The sequence below is a fragment of the Scylla paramamosain genome, chromosome 40, assembly GCF_035594125.1.
Source record: "Scylla paramamosain isolate STU-SP2022 chromosome 40, ASM3559412v1, whole genome shotgun sequence".
Classification (NCBI taxonomy): Eukaryota; Metazoa; Arthropoda; class Malacostraca; order Decapoda; family Portunidae; genus Scylla; species Scylla paramamosain.
Window position 1 is genome coordinate 13995525 of NC_087190.1, and position 14203 is coordinate 14009727.

The window sequence follows — 14203 nt, forward strand, 5'->3', positions numbered from 1 at the left end:
AGCGAGAACCATTGGCTCAGTCGCAACAAAGTGTGGAGGCCGAGAGAGCAGTGATGGCTGACCGCAGGAGGCGAAGGAAGCTGGCGGGGGACGAGGACTCGGACGGCGGCTCAGAGGCATCGGACGAGGAAGCCAATGGTGTCCGCAAATCCACAACGGTGAGTGGAGAGAGTGAGGGAGAGCTGGGAGAGGCGAGGAGAGCGGAGAGAGTGACGGGGTTGGAAGGAAGGCGGGGCTGGGGTTGCATTTTCTCTTCACTTTCTTGATGTTTTCCGGCATTTTCCTTTACTTTTATTACATACTTTTCCGTTTTTTATATGGAGGGAAAGCGTGACAAAATGAGGGAGGGTTGTGAGCGGCGAGAAAAGCGAGGAGAGTAAGAGAGTTGGCAGGAAGGCGGGGCTCGTGTTGTAATTTCCCTTAATTTCTCCTCCTTTCTTGTATGAATTTTGTGTTTCCTTTATTTTTTACTTGTTATGGAGGAAGAGAGAGAGGGAGAGCTGGTAGAGTACATTAGTTGGAAGGAAGGCAAGAGTCGTATTAAAATATCTCTTTACTTTTTCGTGTATTTGTGTGTGCGTGTATGTGTATGTGTGTGTTTGGGAGAGGTGAGGGGGTGGAAGGAAGGGAGTGGCCATTAATTAACATACCTCTTATGAACATCAATTTATTTATTTTAGCTAGATATCACTTACTACTGTCTTCAAAACTGTTATGGAATATATAAATAGAATGAAATTATTGAGGCATCATTACTGCGGCCATCTGACAGTTAGGTTTGGTTAGCTGTGGAGATTAATGCAGTCCTTTTAATTCCACAGCTGATCCATTCATTGTGTAAATAGATGATAGTTATTAACAATTTAATTTAATCTGTCTCCCCGGATTACCAACCACCGAGACCTTTCGTATCACTCCACACCCATCTCAAAACATTCTACTGTTTATAAACTGCTAAATCTCTTATTTTAATTCCCTTTTTGATCTTTTTTGTCAACATTTATCAAGATTTCAGTGTTACAGGTCACAGTGAGAGACTTAATAGCTGTCCTACCCAGAAATAGCCTTGAAATTATAATGCAGACCAGTTATAATGTTGCCTGCTGGAAGAGTGGCAGTAATGATTGAGAGAGAGAGAGAGAGAGAGAGAGAGAGAGAGAGATGCTGTGATTTTTTTTTTTTTATGTAGGAAGGACACTGGCCAAGGGCAACAAAAATCCAATGAAAAAAAATGCCCACTGTAATGCCAGTCCCATAAAAGGGTCAAAGCAGTGGTCAAAAATTGATGAATAAGTGTCTTGAAACCTCCCTCTTGAAGGAATTCAAGTCATAGGAAGGTGGAAATACAGAAGCAGGCAGGGAGTTCCAGAGTTTACCAGAGAAAGGGATGAATGATTGAGAATACTGGTTAACTCTTGCATTATAGAGGTGGACAGAATAGGGGTGAGAGAAAGAAGAAAGTCTTGTGCAGCGAGGCCGCGGAAGGAGGGGAGGCATGCAGTTAGCAAGATCAGAAGAGCAGTTAGCATGAAAATAGCAGTAGAAGACAGCTAGATATGCAACATTGTGGTGGTGAGAGAGAGGCTGAAGACAGTCAGTTAGAGGAGAGGAGTTGATGAGACGAAAAGCTTTTGATTCCACCCTGTCTAGAAGAGCAGTATGAGTGGAACCCCCCAGACATGTGAAGCACACTCCATACATGGATGGATAAGGCCCTTGTACAGAGTTAGCAGGTGGGGGGGTGAGAAAAACTGGTGGAGACGTCTCAGAACACCTAACTTCATAGAAGTTGTTTTAGCTAGAGATGAGATGTGAAGTTTCCAGTTCAGATTATAAGTAAAGGACAGACCGAGGATGTTCAGTGTAGAAGAGGGGAACAGTTGAGTGTCATTGAAGAAGAAGGGATATACAATACCAAGTTTGTTCTGCCCCAATCAGAAATTTTAGAAAGATCAGAAGTCAAGCGTTCTGTGGCTTACCTGCATGATATGTTTACCTCCTGAAGGGTTGGACGTCTATGAAAAGACGTGGAAAAGTGCAGGGTGGTATCATCAGTGTAGGAGTGGATAGGACAAGAAGTTTGGTTTAGAAGATCATTAATGAATAATAAGAAGAGAGTGGGTGACAGGACAGAACCCTGAGAAACACCACTGTTAATAGATTTAGGAGAAGAACAGTGACCGTCTACCACAGTAGCAATAGAACGGTCAGAAAGGAAACTTGAGATGAAGTTACAGAGAGAAGGATAGAAACTGTAGGAGGGTAGTTTGGAAATCAAAGCTTTGTGCCAGACTCTATGAAAAGCTTTTGATATGTCCAAGGCAACAGCAAAAGTTTCACCAAAATCTCTAAAAGAGGATGACCAAGACTCAGTAAGGAGAGCCAGAAGATCACCAGTAGAGCGGCCTTGATGGAACCCATACTGGTGATCAGATAGAAGGTTGTGAAGTGATAGATGTTTAAGAATCTTCCTGTTGAGGATAGATTCAAAAACTGTAGATAGGCAGGAAATTAAAGCAATAGGACAATAGTTTGAGGGATTAGAACGGTCACCCTTTTTAGGAACAGGTTGAATGTAGGCAAACTTCCAGCAAGAAGGAAAGGTAGATGTTGACAGACAGAGCTGAAAGAGTTTGACTAGGAAAGGTTCAAGCACGGAGGCACAGTTTCGGAGAACTATAGGAGGGACCCCATCAGGTCCATAAGCCTTCGGAGGGTTTAGGCCAGTGAGGGCATGGAAAACATCATTGCGAAGAATTTTAATATGTGGCATGAAGTAGTCAGAGGGTGGAGGAGAGGGAGGAACAAGCCCAGAATTGTCCAAGGTAGAGTTTTTAGCAAAGGTTTGAGCAAAGAGTTCAGCTTTAGAAATAGATGTGATAGCAGTGGTGCCATCTGGTTGAAATAGAGGAGGGAAAGAAGAAGAAGCAAAGTTATTGGAGATATTTTTGGCTAGATGCCAGAAATTACGAGGGGAGTTAGATCTTGAAAGGTTTTGACATTTTCTGTTAATGAAGGAGTTTTTGGCTAGTTGGAGAACAGACTTGGCAAGGTTCCAAGCAGAAATATAAAGTGCATGAGATTCTGGTGATGGAAGGCTTAAGTACCTTTTGTGGGCCACCTCTCTATCATGTATAACACGAGAACAAGCTGTGTTAAACCAAGGTTTAGAAGGTTTAGGACGAGAAAAAGAGTGAGGAATGTACACCTCCATGCCAGACACTATCACCTCTGTTATTATTTTTTTTTTTTTACTTAATAGGGAACTCCGTTTTATGTTCTTAGTCTTAAACATCCCAGCACTTCAGTTTGACAAGATTTAAAAGCCTGTAGTGGAAGTTAGTGTGGTTTTTCAAGTACTTCTGTGCCCTCACTGATAACAGTGAGAGAAAACATCCACAACAGCACCATTCATCATCTCTGCAGTCTCTGTTTAAAAATACTAGCTTTAGGGCAACAAAAAAGTGACATATATGACAAAGATTTATTGAAGGCCCCAGTTGCCAAAGGTTATGCAAATTTTGAGGATAAGTATCTTGAAATCTGCTTCTCTTTACATCAAGGCAAAGGCAGGAGGAAATACAGAAGCAGGTACGGAGTTCTAGAGGTTACCGGTAATAGTAGGGCAGTTTAAACAAATTGAGTACCAATAGTAGGAAGTGTGTTTACCAGAAAGTTTGTACAGTTCCAGAGTTTACCGATAGAATTATGTTTACCAATAATAATAAGACGGTTCCCACAATTCCGGAGTTTACCAGTTGTCACAATTGTGTTTACCAGTAATAAGAGGACAGTTCATTGGGTGACAGTACCCGCCATGACCAGTGCCAGTGGGTGCCTTGGGAGTGAGTGGCCAGTGCTGGGAGGGGAAGTAAGGGCGGGTAGGTGGGCAGGCAGACAGACAGGCAGACAAACAGACACAGGGCACGTGTTGACCAATGCCAGGATGGCTGTGAGAATACCCCTCCCCCCCTTTTTTTTTTATTTTTTTTTTTAATCCAGTTTAGCGACCATTGAGGCATTATAAAAACTGGTATTGCTAAGGAGGTCAAGGTGTGTGTGTGTGTGTGTGTGTGTGTGTGTGTGTGTGTGTGTGTTATACTGACATAAGGACCTCTAGGTATTAAAGTATAGCATTATATACATACAAATTTGTCTATCCATGACCATATGTGAACTCTCTCTCTCTCTCTCTCTCTCTCTCTCTCTCTCTCTCTCTCTCTCTCTCTCTCTCTCACCCAAGAATTTTCTAATACAGGAAAATATCATCATCATAATCATCATCAGCACAAGGGAGAGTGGCTGGAGGGAGGAAGGGGGGAGGGGAAGGGGTAGAGGGAGAGAGGAAGGAGGTGAAAGTGGCCGTGACAGCGTTGCCAATTCTACATCAAGAGCTTCAATCTCTCTCCCTCTCACAATACATATAATTTGCAATCAACATAAGCTTCCTTGTAGCATATTGTAAACTACTATTAACTTTATCAATGGCCTTAATAACTACACAGTGAAATTATAATAGTGAGGATGTAGTAGTAGTGGCGGTGGTGGTGGTGGCCCTGACAGTTAAGAGACAGCGGTGGTGGTGGTGGTGAGCAGGCAGTAACAGCAGTAGTAGTGTGAAAGTGGAGCTGTGTGGGGGAGGAGAGACACACACACACACACACATAGAGAGAGAGAGAGGCAATACAGTGAAGCATGGTGGTGTTGGCCGTGCCTCAGCTGCTGCAGCAGTCACCAGGCATCCCGGACCCTTCACTGCTCCCACATCCCAGCCAGGTGATTTGTAGGGGCTTGGCTTGACTTCTAGATGGATAGGTAGGTAGTTAGATAGATAGATGGATTGATAGATAGATAGGTAGATAAATGGTGGCCTCATTCACATACACATTCACACACTGACAGATAGATAGATAGATGGATGGATGGATGGATAGACAGATAGATAGATAGATAGATATATGCTGGCCTCACTCACACACATATGCACACACTGATAGATAGATCGATAGATAGGTAGGTAGATAGGTGAATTGATAGATGCTGGTCTCACTCACACATACAAGCACACACTGATAGATAGATAGATGGATTGATAAGTAGATGCTGGCCTCACTCACACACACATACACACACTGATAAATAGATAGACAGGTAGAGAGAGAGAGAGAGAGAGATTTTAGAAGAATTTGCAGAGATATAGTTTTTCAAAGTGTGTGTGTGTGTGTGTGTGTGTGTGTGTGTGTGTGTGTGTGTGTGTGTGTGTGTGTGTGTGTGTGCATGCAAACAGTATACTTATCTCTGTATATAAAGGAAGTATGATGATTTAATACTAAAAACATAACAATATTATCTTCACTAAATCCTGTAATAATACACACACACACACACACACACACACACACACACACACACACACACACACACACACACACACACACACACACACACACACACACACACACACACACACACACACACTAATACTTTAAATCTAGGTCAATGTCATAGTTTCTAATACATTACAGTACATATATAATAGTTTAAGAGAGAGAGAGAGAGAGAGAGAGAGAGAGAGAGAGAGAGAGGAGAGAGAGAGAGAGAGAGAGAGAGAGAGAGACCCCATTTGGTGTGAGAAGTGAAACTAAAGTGTATTTTCCTGGTGGTGGTTTGTGGGAAGACGAGAGAGAGAGAGAGAGAGAGAGAGAGAGAGAGAGAGAGAGAGAGAGAGAGAGAGAGAGAGGGAGGGGCAAGGTTGTGATAGTAACCTTGAATAGTATGTGTGGCAACCTTGACAGAGGGAGAGGTGATTGGCTGGACTCTCTCTCTCTCTCTCTCTCTCTCTCTCTCTCTCTCTCTCTCTCTCTCTCTCTCTCTCTCTCTCTCTCTCTCTCTCTCTCTCTCTCTCTCTCTTTATGTTAATTACAAGATAAAAATTAATGCCTCATTAAAAAAGAAGGAAAAATTCTCTCTCTCTCTCTCTCTCTCTCTCTCTCTCTCTCTCTCTCTCTCTCTCTCTCTCTCTCTCTCTCTCTCTCTCTCTCTCTCTCTCTCTCTCTCTCTCTCTCTCTCTCTTTCTTTATGTTAATTACAAGATAAAAATTAATGCCTCATAAAAAAAGAAGGAAAAATTCTCTCTCTCTCTCTCTCTCTCTCTCTCTCTCTCTCTCTCTCTCTCTCTCTCTCTCTCTCTCTCTCTCTCTCTCTCTCTCTCTCTCTCTGTTAATTACAAGATAAAAATTAATGCCTCATAAAAAAAGAAGGAAAATTTCTCTCTCTCTCTCTCTCTCTCTCTCTCTCTCTCTCTCTCTCTCTCTCTCTCTCTCTCTCTCTCTCTCTCTCTCTGCAGTCACCAGTATGTAGCAATGATGCATAAAAGGCCTTGAAAGATAATACCAGAGTGACTGAGCAGAGGTTGTAGAAAATGTGAGATTTGAGGCAAAAAGGAGATGACCTAGGCAGGAGACCAGTCCATTCTTGCTGAGGAGGAGGAGGAAGACAAGGCAAGGGTGGAAGAGGAAGACAAGACAAGGGTGCTCTGAGTAATACTGAAGGGGAAGACAAGACAAGGGTGCTTTGAGTAATACTGTAGAGGAAGACAAGACAAGGGTGCTTTGAGTAATACTGAAGGGGAAGACAAGGCAAGGGTGCTCTAAGTAATAGTGATTGTGATTGTTGTGTTCCTTTTGGCTTATCTGTTTATTGGTTGTACTGAAGGAGGTCAGAATCCCCCTCCTCACCCGAATAATATTTATCTAATCTTATAATTTTTGCAGGTTAAATGGCCATACATGTAATATTTCCCTCATTTTTTTTGTTTGATTCCACTTTTATTTTCTCTCTCTCCTTTATGAATTTATATTTTCATTATAGATTTTTCCTTTCAACATTTGATTCCCTGACATATACTAAACAACTCTGTGGTCATACATTTTTCCTTCAGGCAGAATTAAAAAAAAAAATTTTTTTCTTCTCTTCAAACATATTACTTCTTTTATCACACATTGCCAGTCATTGTTATTCATTCAACAAAGTGTGCATGAGTTATCAGATTTGCAGAGTATTGACTAACATGCCTCTTGCAGGGCAGTGATGGAGGCGACAGTGAATATGAGAGTGCAGACGAGGAGGAACTGCTGGAGGAGGAGGAGGAGGATGATGAGGATGAAGAGCTCCTACAGACAGCCGATGGGGTGTTAGTTGATAAGGTAAGACCCATTGGAGAGGGACAGAATAAACACAGTTCTTCACCCAGCCATTAGTGAGTGAAGGCTGTGGTGGTGGTGGTGGTGGTGGTGGGTGAATTGAACACAGAAGTGGTGGTGGTACAAACACACATACATCTGTATTGATATAAACAGTAAGATGTAAGTATTGGTAATGGTACAGACACACAGACACCCATCACAGTGTATCCCCAGCAGTCCCTCAGTAGCACTTGTCTCTCCTGCAGGACAAACAACTGGACGATGATGAAGACCGGAAAAACCCCCAGTACATCCCCAAGAAGGGAACATTTTATGAACACGACGACAGGACAGCCGCCACAGAAGAGGACACTGCTAAGGAAGTGTACGTGTGCGTTTTGATTATTACGTCATCATATTGCTGCTGCTGCTGCTGCTTCTACTACTACTACTACTACTACTACTACTACTACTACTACTACTACTTTCCTACTCCTCCCCCTCCTCCAAGTACTATAACTTCTACTACTACTACCTACCTATTCCTCCTCCTCTTTGCCTACTACTGCTACTGCTTCAACTCATCTTCCTATCACAATTACTAACCACAGTGCTTCCCTCAGGCCCAAGGAACCCCCAGTGAAGAAGGAGGTGGCGTCCAAGAAGAAGGTGTGGAAGGAGGACGACCGATGGAACCACGACCGCTTCAATGAATACGACCAGGCGCCCAAGTCCAGGGAGGAGCTGATTGCGGTGTACGGTTACGACATCCGCAACGAGGAGGGGCCGCCTAGGGCACGCCGGCGCAGGAGATATGGGTGAGGAGGAAAGAGGAGTAGTAGGTGGTGACTTGTGGTGGTGGTAGCAAGTTAAGGTGAAGAAAATATTTGTAGGAGGAGGAAAAGCAAGGAAGAGCTCAGGGCACAAACGCAGGAGATATAGGCGAGGGTTGGGAATGATGAGTGCAAGGGATGGTGTGGTGTGCAAGGATGGTCAGGGATGGTGTGGTGTGTTAAAGTGTGTGTTGGGGCTTGTGTGGTGGTGAAAAAGGGACTAGTTATTTAGTGTTGGCCAGTCGTGATGTGCCTAACCTGGAGTGTTGTAGGGTTGATAAACATTTGAAGGAGGAGGTGATGACTGTTGTATGTGGTGGTGAAAAAGTACTATTGGTAATGAAGTTTTGGTAGCAAGTTAAGGATACCATAAGTGGTGGAAATAGTAGTGGTTGTTAAGCATTTGGAGGAGGAGATGGGGGTACCTGTAGTGTTGTGTGTGTGCAAAAGTAATATGCTGAAGAATTGGTGGTAAGTTAGGGATGGCATAAGTGGTTGGAAGAGAAGTAGTTGTTAAATATTTGGAGAAGGAGGAGGAGGAGGAACTGATAACTGGGAAGATATTAATGTATATTCCAAGCCAGCTAAGAGAGGAGGAAGAGACAGAGGGGTGACAATTTTAATGTGTAAACTAACCTGCCCTTTTCCTCCCAGACGTGGCCCTAACAAATACACCCGCAACTGGGAAGACCTTGATGCTTACTCCAAGCCAACCCGGGGAGGAGGAAGCCCAGGTCTGCGAGGAAGGGGAGGCTTGAGGTCCTTAGGAGGAAGCCGCAAGACTCTGGAGAGTGAGGAGGAGTTCCCAGCGCTAGGATCCACTCAGCCTCACCTCAAAGACTCCTCAGAGGACATTGTGTCGCGGCCAGACTCACAGGAGCAGCACTGGCCAGCCCCTGACTCCTGCCGTGGTGGTGAGCCCCTGCGCTGCTCTTGTGTGTGGGTGTGTGGTACAGGGAGGATTGATGTTAAGATTCATGGTTATATTAGGTCTTGTTCTGCTGTGTGTGTGTGTGTGTGGTGGTGGTGTTGAAATGGTAGGCCTTATCTACTCTATGGTGTTGAGATTCAGAGTTGTATTATTAGGTCTTGTTCTAGTGTGTGTGTGGTTCAGGGTGGGATGGTGTTGAGATGTTAGTGTTGTGTTGTAATGTGAGGCCTCACTTGTTCTGTGATTCAGGATGGGGTGATGTTGAGGTGTTAGTGCCTTGGCAAGGTAGAATTCCCTTTAACCCAGCCTTGGATAAGCTGTGATATTCTTTTGTAAGTGCAAGTACATTTGGGGAAACAATTTTTCTCACTCTAGGAAAGTAGTAGGATAGTTTATAGATGAATAGAGTAATAAATTGATGGTGTTGCTTCTTTAGATAGAGTAATGGACTAATGGTGCCACTTCTTCAAATAGACAAAACAATGAACTGACAATGTTGCTTTCAGATGGTGAGCATCCTATGAAGCACCAGCACCACCCGTCACCACACTCACAGCTCCCATCCAAGCAGCAGCAGCAGACACCCCCCAGCCAGCAGCCTCCACTACAGTACCCCTCCCACAAGAGTCCCGGCATGAGTCCCCAGAGCCAGGACCAGCGTGGTGAGGGTTACGGGGTGCGCGGCAAGGGGCCAAGGGGAGGGCGTGGCGGCAGGGGATCGTGGAGAGGTCACAACTTCAAGGACCAGTACAGGTAAATATTTGTGGTGCATCTTAGAGGTAAAGCTTTGGCTGTATGATGGAATTTATTATTATTATTATTATTATTATTATTATTATTATTATTATTATTATTATTATTATTATTATTACTATTATTATTATCATTATCATCTTGCTTGTGTTAGGAACAATGATGAGCGGCCAGGCCACGGTGAAGGCAAACAGGGTATCCGGGGGGGCAGAGGAGGCTACCAGCAGCAGCAGCAGCAACAGCGTGCCCAGTCTCTCAACCCTCAGCAGCAGCACCAGCAGCACCAGCACCAACAGGAGCAGCACCAGCACACGCCGCGGGAGGTTGATGATGTGATGGTGGACATGAAGAATTTGTCCGTCTCATCACAGAACAGAGACGAGGCATACAGGAGCAAGAATAGTGAGTGTGTGTGTGTGTGTTTCAAATCCTTGGCTCCCTTGGTAGTGAGGGTCATGATGGCTGCACCTTAATCAGTAATAGGCAAAGAGGCCAGCAGGGTGACTTGTGGGTGTCCAGAATGCCTTGGCACCTCCTATCTTGCAGCACTAAAACACCACTAAAAAATTAGTTGATCTGTTTGACACAAATTACTGTTCAAAATGAAGCAGATGCTAAGAATGGGTTAGTAATGTACACTGACATCTGCAGGGGGTGGTGGTGGTGGTGGTGGCCTGGACAACCGCCGCAGCAACGTGCCACCGCGCCTGCAGCAGGACTCGGCAGTGGCTGCCAACCTGGCCGGGCGAGGTGGCCGCGGCGGCAATGCATCGCAGGCGGTAGATGGGTCCTCATCGCGACCCAAGCGTTACTCATCGCAGCGGCAGCGTTCCATCCCAGAGCAGCCCGTGCCACCCTACACTCAGCAGCACGGCTACCTGGAGGGCCCTGTGGAGACAGGTGTGTGTGTGTGTGTGTGTGTGTGTGTGTGTGTAGCATACATCAGGTGGTGGAACCATCTGTTGTCTCAATATTGCTTTTATTCATCATAGTTATTTGTGGAAATTTGTAGTGGTGTATAAATGGTGATCCCAGCAGTACCCGGGTGACTCAACGAGTGTTGTGCTGTGTTGCAGGGTACCAGGGTGGCGTGAGCGATGCTGGCATTGTGACGTCCACCAACCACAGTGTTACGGTGCCACACACACAGCTGCCCCTGGCAGGGGGAGCACCCCCCACCTTTGTGCCTCCTGCCTTCACCACGTCACCTCCCACCTACCCCACAGAGCCCTTCCTAGGTAGCCCCCCTGCCCCCCGCATGTTCCCTCCAGTCACTCAGGCGCCACACCTCTTTGGTCCTCCAGTGGCTCCTCCAGTGCCTGTCCCTGGACCCCCCGTAGCCGGCCCACCCCCTGTTGCCCCTCTCGGCGCCCCACCAGTCGGTGCCCCCACAGTGCCTGGCCCTCCCGTCACCGGCCCACCCTTCCTGCCGCCGGAGAACATGATCAACTTTGGCGCCCATCCTGGACCCCTTCCTGGTGCCGCCCCACATCCCCCACAGTTCCCCCCCTTCCAGGGCTACACCCCTGGCCCGGTGGTAAGCGCTGTAAGTATTTCTGTGTGGTGACAGTGGTGTTGGTGGTACTGGTGATGGCAGACAGCAAATGCTTCATAATGAGAGCAATGAACACCAAGCAAGATGTGTCTTAACTGTACTTGTAATTAATGTGCCTTCCTCACCCGCAGTCCCAGCCGGGTGAGATCTACAGCAATGGGGTGACGTACTACAACACGGAGAGTCAGCAGCAGCTGCCACGTGCCAATCTTCCCCTACAGAAGCGGCCCAAGGCGGCCATCCCCATTGTGCCACCACCTGAGAGGGAGCGATTGAGGCGGGAGGCCCAGGGGCGGGAGCAGGGCGGCCCCTCGGAGTCCCAGGATGACTCTGAAGACTATCCTATAGAGGGAGAGTCATATGAAGATGCTCCCCAGCACCAACACCAGGAGCCACAGCAGCCAGAGCCACAACAGCAGCAGCAGGTAGAAAAGGAACAGAAACCAGAGGAACAACAGCCAAAGGAGATGCAACAGTACAAAGAGACGAAGCAGCCCGAGCCTCAGCCAGTGAAGCAACAAGAACACCCAAAGGAACAACAACAACAGCAGCAGCAGCAGCAGCAGCAGCAGCAGCAGCAGCAGCAGCAGCAACAAGAAGATCACTCAAAACCAGAAAAAGAACCTGAAAAGCAACAAACTGAAGTAAAAACAGAACCAGAGAAGTCTAAACAGCACAATCAGCTGGAGGAGCAAGAGAAACCACAGGAGCAAAGGAAAGAAAAGGAGGAGGAGGTGAGGGAAACTGCAAGTAGCGACTCTTCGGCAGCGCCTCAGGAGGTGTCTAAGGGCGAGGCGACAATAGCAGCTGGGCAGGAGACAGCAGGTGCCCCAGGGGAGGTGGAGGTGGCACCCGCAGAGCAGCAGTCTTCAGAGGCAGTAGCAGCAGCGTCTTAATGATTGCCTATTTAACGCTATGTACACTAGGACCGCACATTTGGCAACTGTTTGGTGCTGCAGTCACACCTCGCAGGGACAACTGTAACTATAGATCAAATGTTAATTGGCACCAGTCTTGGCATATTTGTGATAAATGGATCCTGTTAATATCAATATAGGAAAACTTTAATATAGATTTTGACATTTTTTTGTTATTCTCATGGCTATTTCTCCCAATGGCCAATACAGTTTAGTATTCTAAGTTGAACCAAATGCCATATAAACTTGATTCATCTACACACAAGAAGCTCCTCTCTCTAAGCCATGCACTGTACTTATGTTCTTCAGTGGGTGTCTATGCAGTACTGTGTCTAGAGGCCTGATGTGTTACAGCTCCATCAGTCAGTTGCAATATAAACAGTATCATTCATTTGTCATACAAGAAGCTCCTTTTTCCCAGTCATACCCTGTACTTGTGTTCTTCGATGGGTGTCTGTAGTGCTGTATTTTCTGAGTCAATGTGTCACAGTTCAGTCAGTTGCAATGCAAAGGGTATAATTTGTTGTTGAAAGACATGTTGCTGTTGTGAATCTCAGTTCATTTCACCAGTAAGGCATTTCATAGGAGTGTCCACCTGGCATACAGATGATAAAGGTATCCTGTATTGGGGAGTGGGATAAAGCTTATTTTCAGCCAGAGGATTGATAATAAATTTTTCTTTGTTTTGTTGATTTTGGATACATATATTGCTTTGTATTTATATTTCTTGTATGATGCATGAACTATTTTTAAAGATGTTCTGAAAACATTATGAATATTACTATGAATCTTTCTCATTTCAACTCAGACCCACTCCTATTCCTTTCTACACACCTTAACCATGCATTCCTTCATACAACTCCATATTAATTAATTCCAAGCAGTTTACATCATAACACTTGATTCCTCATTTGTTTTTTGAATTCCCTTCATTCCAAACTTCATCTCTACTTAATCCCTCAACCACAACAGTATACAACCTTCAGTATGTAAAACGATAACTGTCAAGCAACCAATCCCTGAAAATTACATCCATCCTCATACACTTCATTACTTTGCTCCTGTTAATTGTTGTGTAGAAACCCAGTGAAGACTTGTAGTGCAGTGCAATGACATTGTCTGGTTCAGACAGCAGCCTCAGTATGAAGCAAAGTGAGAGGTGTTTCTCACGGAAACACTGCAAGGAATGGTGTTACCAAAAGGGTGATCCAATAACTCCATGCCTCATGAATGGTGCGTGGTGGAGTGTCACAAATGCGGCAGCTCGGCAGTGACCACCTGAGGTGTTCACTGCTGTCAAGTGGGGCCATTTAGTTGCCAAACAACCAAGCAAGGTAGCGTGTAATCAACTCGTGTTGCCAAGTAAATCTCCACACCAAAACACGCCAAATGTGCGGTTCCACTGTTTATACACAAGTATTTATTTGTTTTGCCTACAAAAGAAATGCTCTCCCACACATGTTATTACCCCTTAAAATTAGACCTATTCAAAATGCTGTATTTTATATCACAGCTTTGATAATAGCTTTAATTTTTTTATTTTATTATTATTATTTATTTTTTATTTTTTTGTTGGTCCCACATTTGATGTGTCACACATCTGCTTAAGATGGTTTGTAACCTTATTACATTATCATGTGTGCTGGTGGCTGGGATGCAAGATAATAAAGCCTGTTCATAACACAGCATCTGCTTCCCCTGATGACCGTGACTGCCTGCCACCAATGCAGCAAGCACCAGACAACAGACAAAGGATTCACTTGGGACTCTTGCTTCAGCAGGAAACAAGCACTACTATAAAGGACATGTTGGGAGTTGTTGGCACGTCAGTCTGTCACAATGAGGGTTCAGTGTGTGAGGTGTACTACATGTGCAGCAGCTTAATTACTACTCCTGCCTGGGAATCTTAATCACTACAGCAAGATACAGCCCAGTGTCCACCACCTCACTACTCAACAGAAGTAGGCATTACCTCAAGTCCACCAGTGACACCTGAAGGCCTTCCCACAGCCACTTTCCCGCACAGCTTC

General features: G+C 45.3%; 1 protein-coding gene across 1 annotated transcript; it reads left to right on the plus strand.

The window, feature by feature from the left end:
- LOC135092524 (protein CASC3-like) lies at nt 1–13854 on the plus strand. Its single transcript, XM_063991107.1, has 10 exons — nt 1–158; nt 7083–7205; nt 7451–7569; nt 7808–8002; nt 8672–8931; nt 9455–9701; nt 9856–10103; nt 10353–10601; nt 10778–11238; nt 11388–13854. The coding sequence occupies exons 1-10, from the start codon at nt 54–56 to the stop codon at nt 12150–12152; spliced, it is 2772 nt and encodes a 923-aa protein (XP_063847177.1). The 5' UTR covers nt 1–53; the 3' UTR covers nt 12153–13854.
- Nucleotides 13855–14203: the final 349 nt, after the last annotated feature.

What these genes read in the sequence shown, in the direction of transcription:
- LOC135092524 (XM_063991107.1), top strand. Translation starts at nt 54, where the DNA reads ATGGCTGACCGCAGGAGGCGAAGGAAGCTGGCGGGGGACGAGGACTCG. An exon ending in GTGTCCGCAAATCCACAACG is followed by an intron (nt 159 to 7,082) that starts GTGAGTGGAGAG and finishes TGCCTCTTGCAG; the next exon opens with GGCAGTGATGGAGGCGACAG. An exon ending in CGCCGGCGCAGGAGATATGG is followed by an intron (nt 8,003 to 8,671) that starts GTGAGGAGGAAA and finishes TTTTCCTCCCAG; the next exon opens with ACGTGGCCCTAACAAATACA.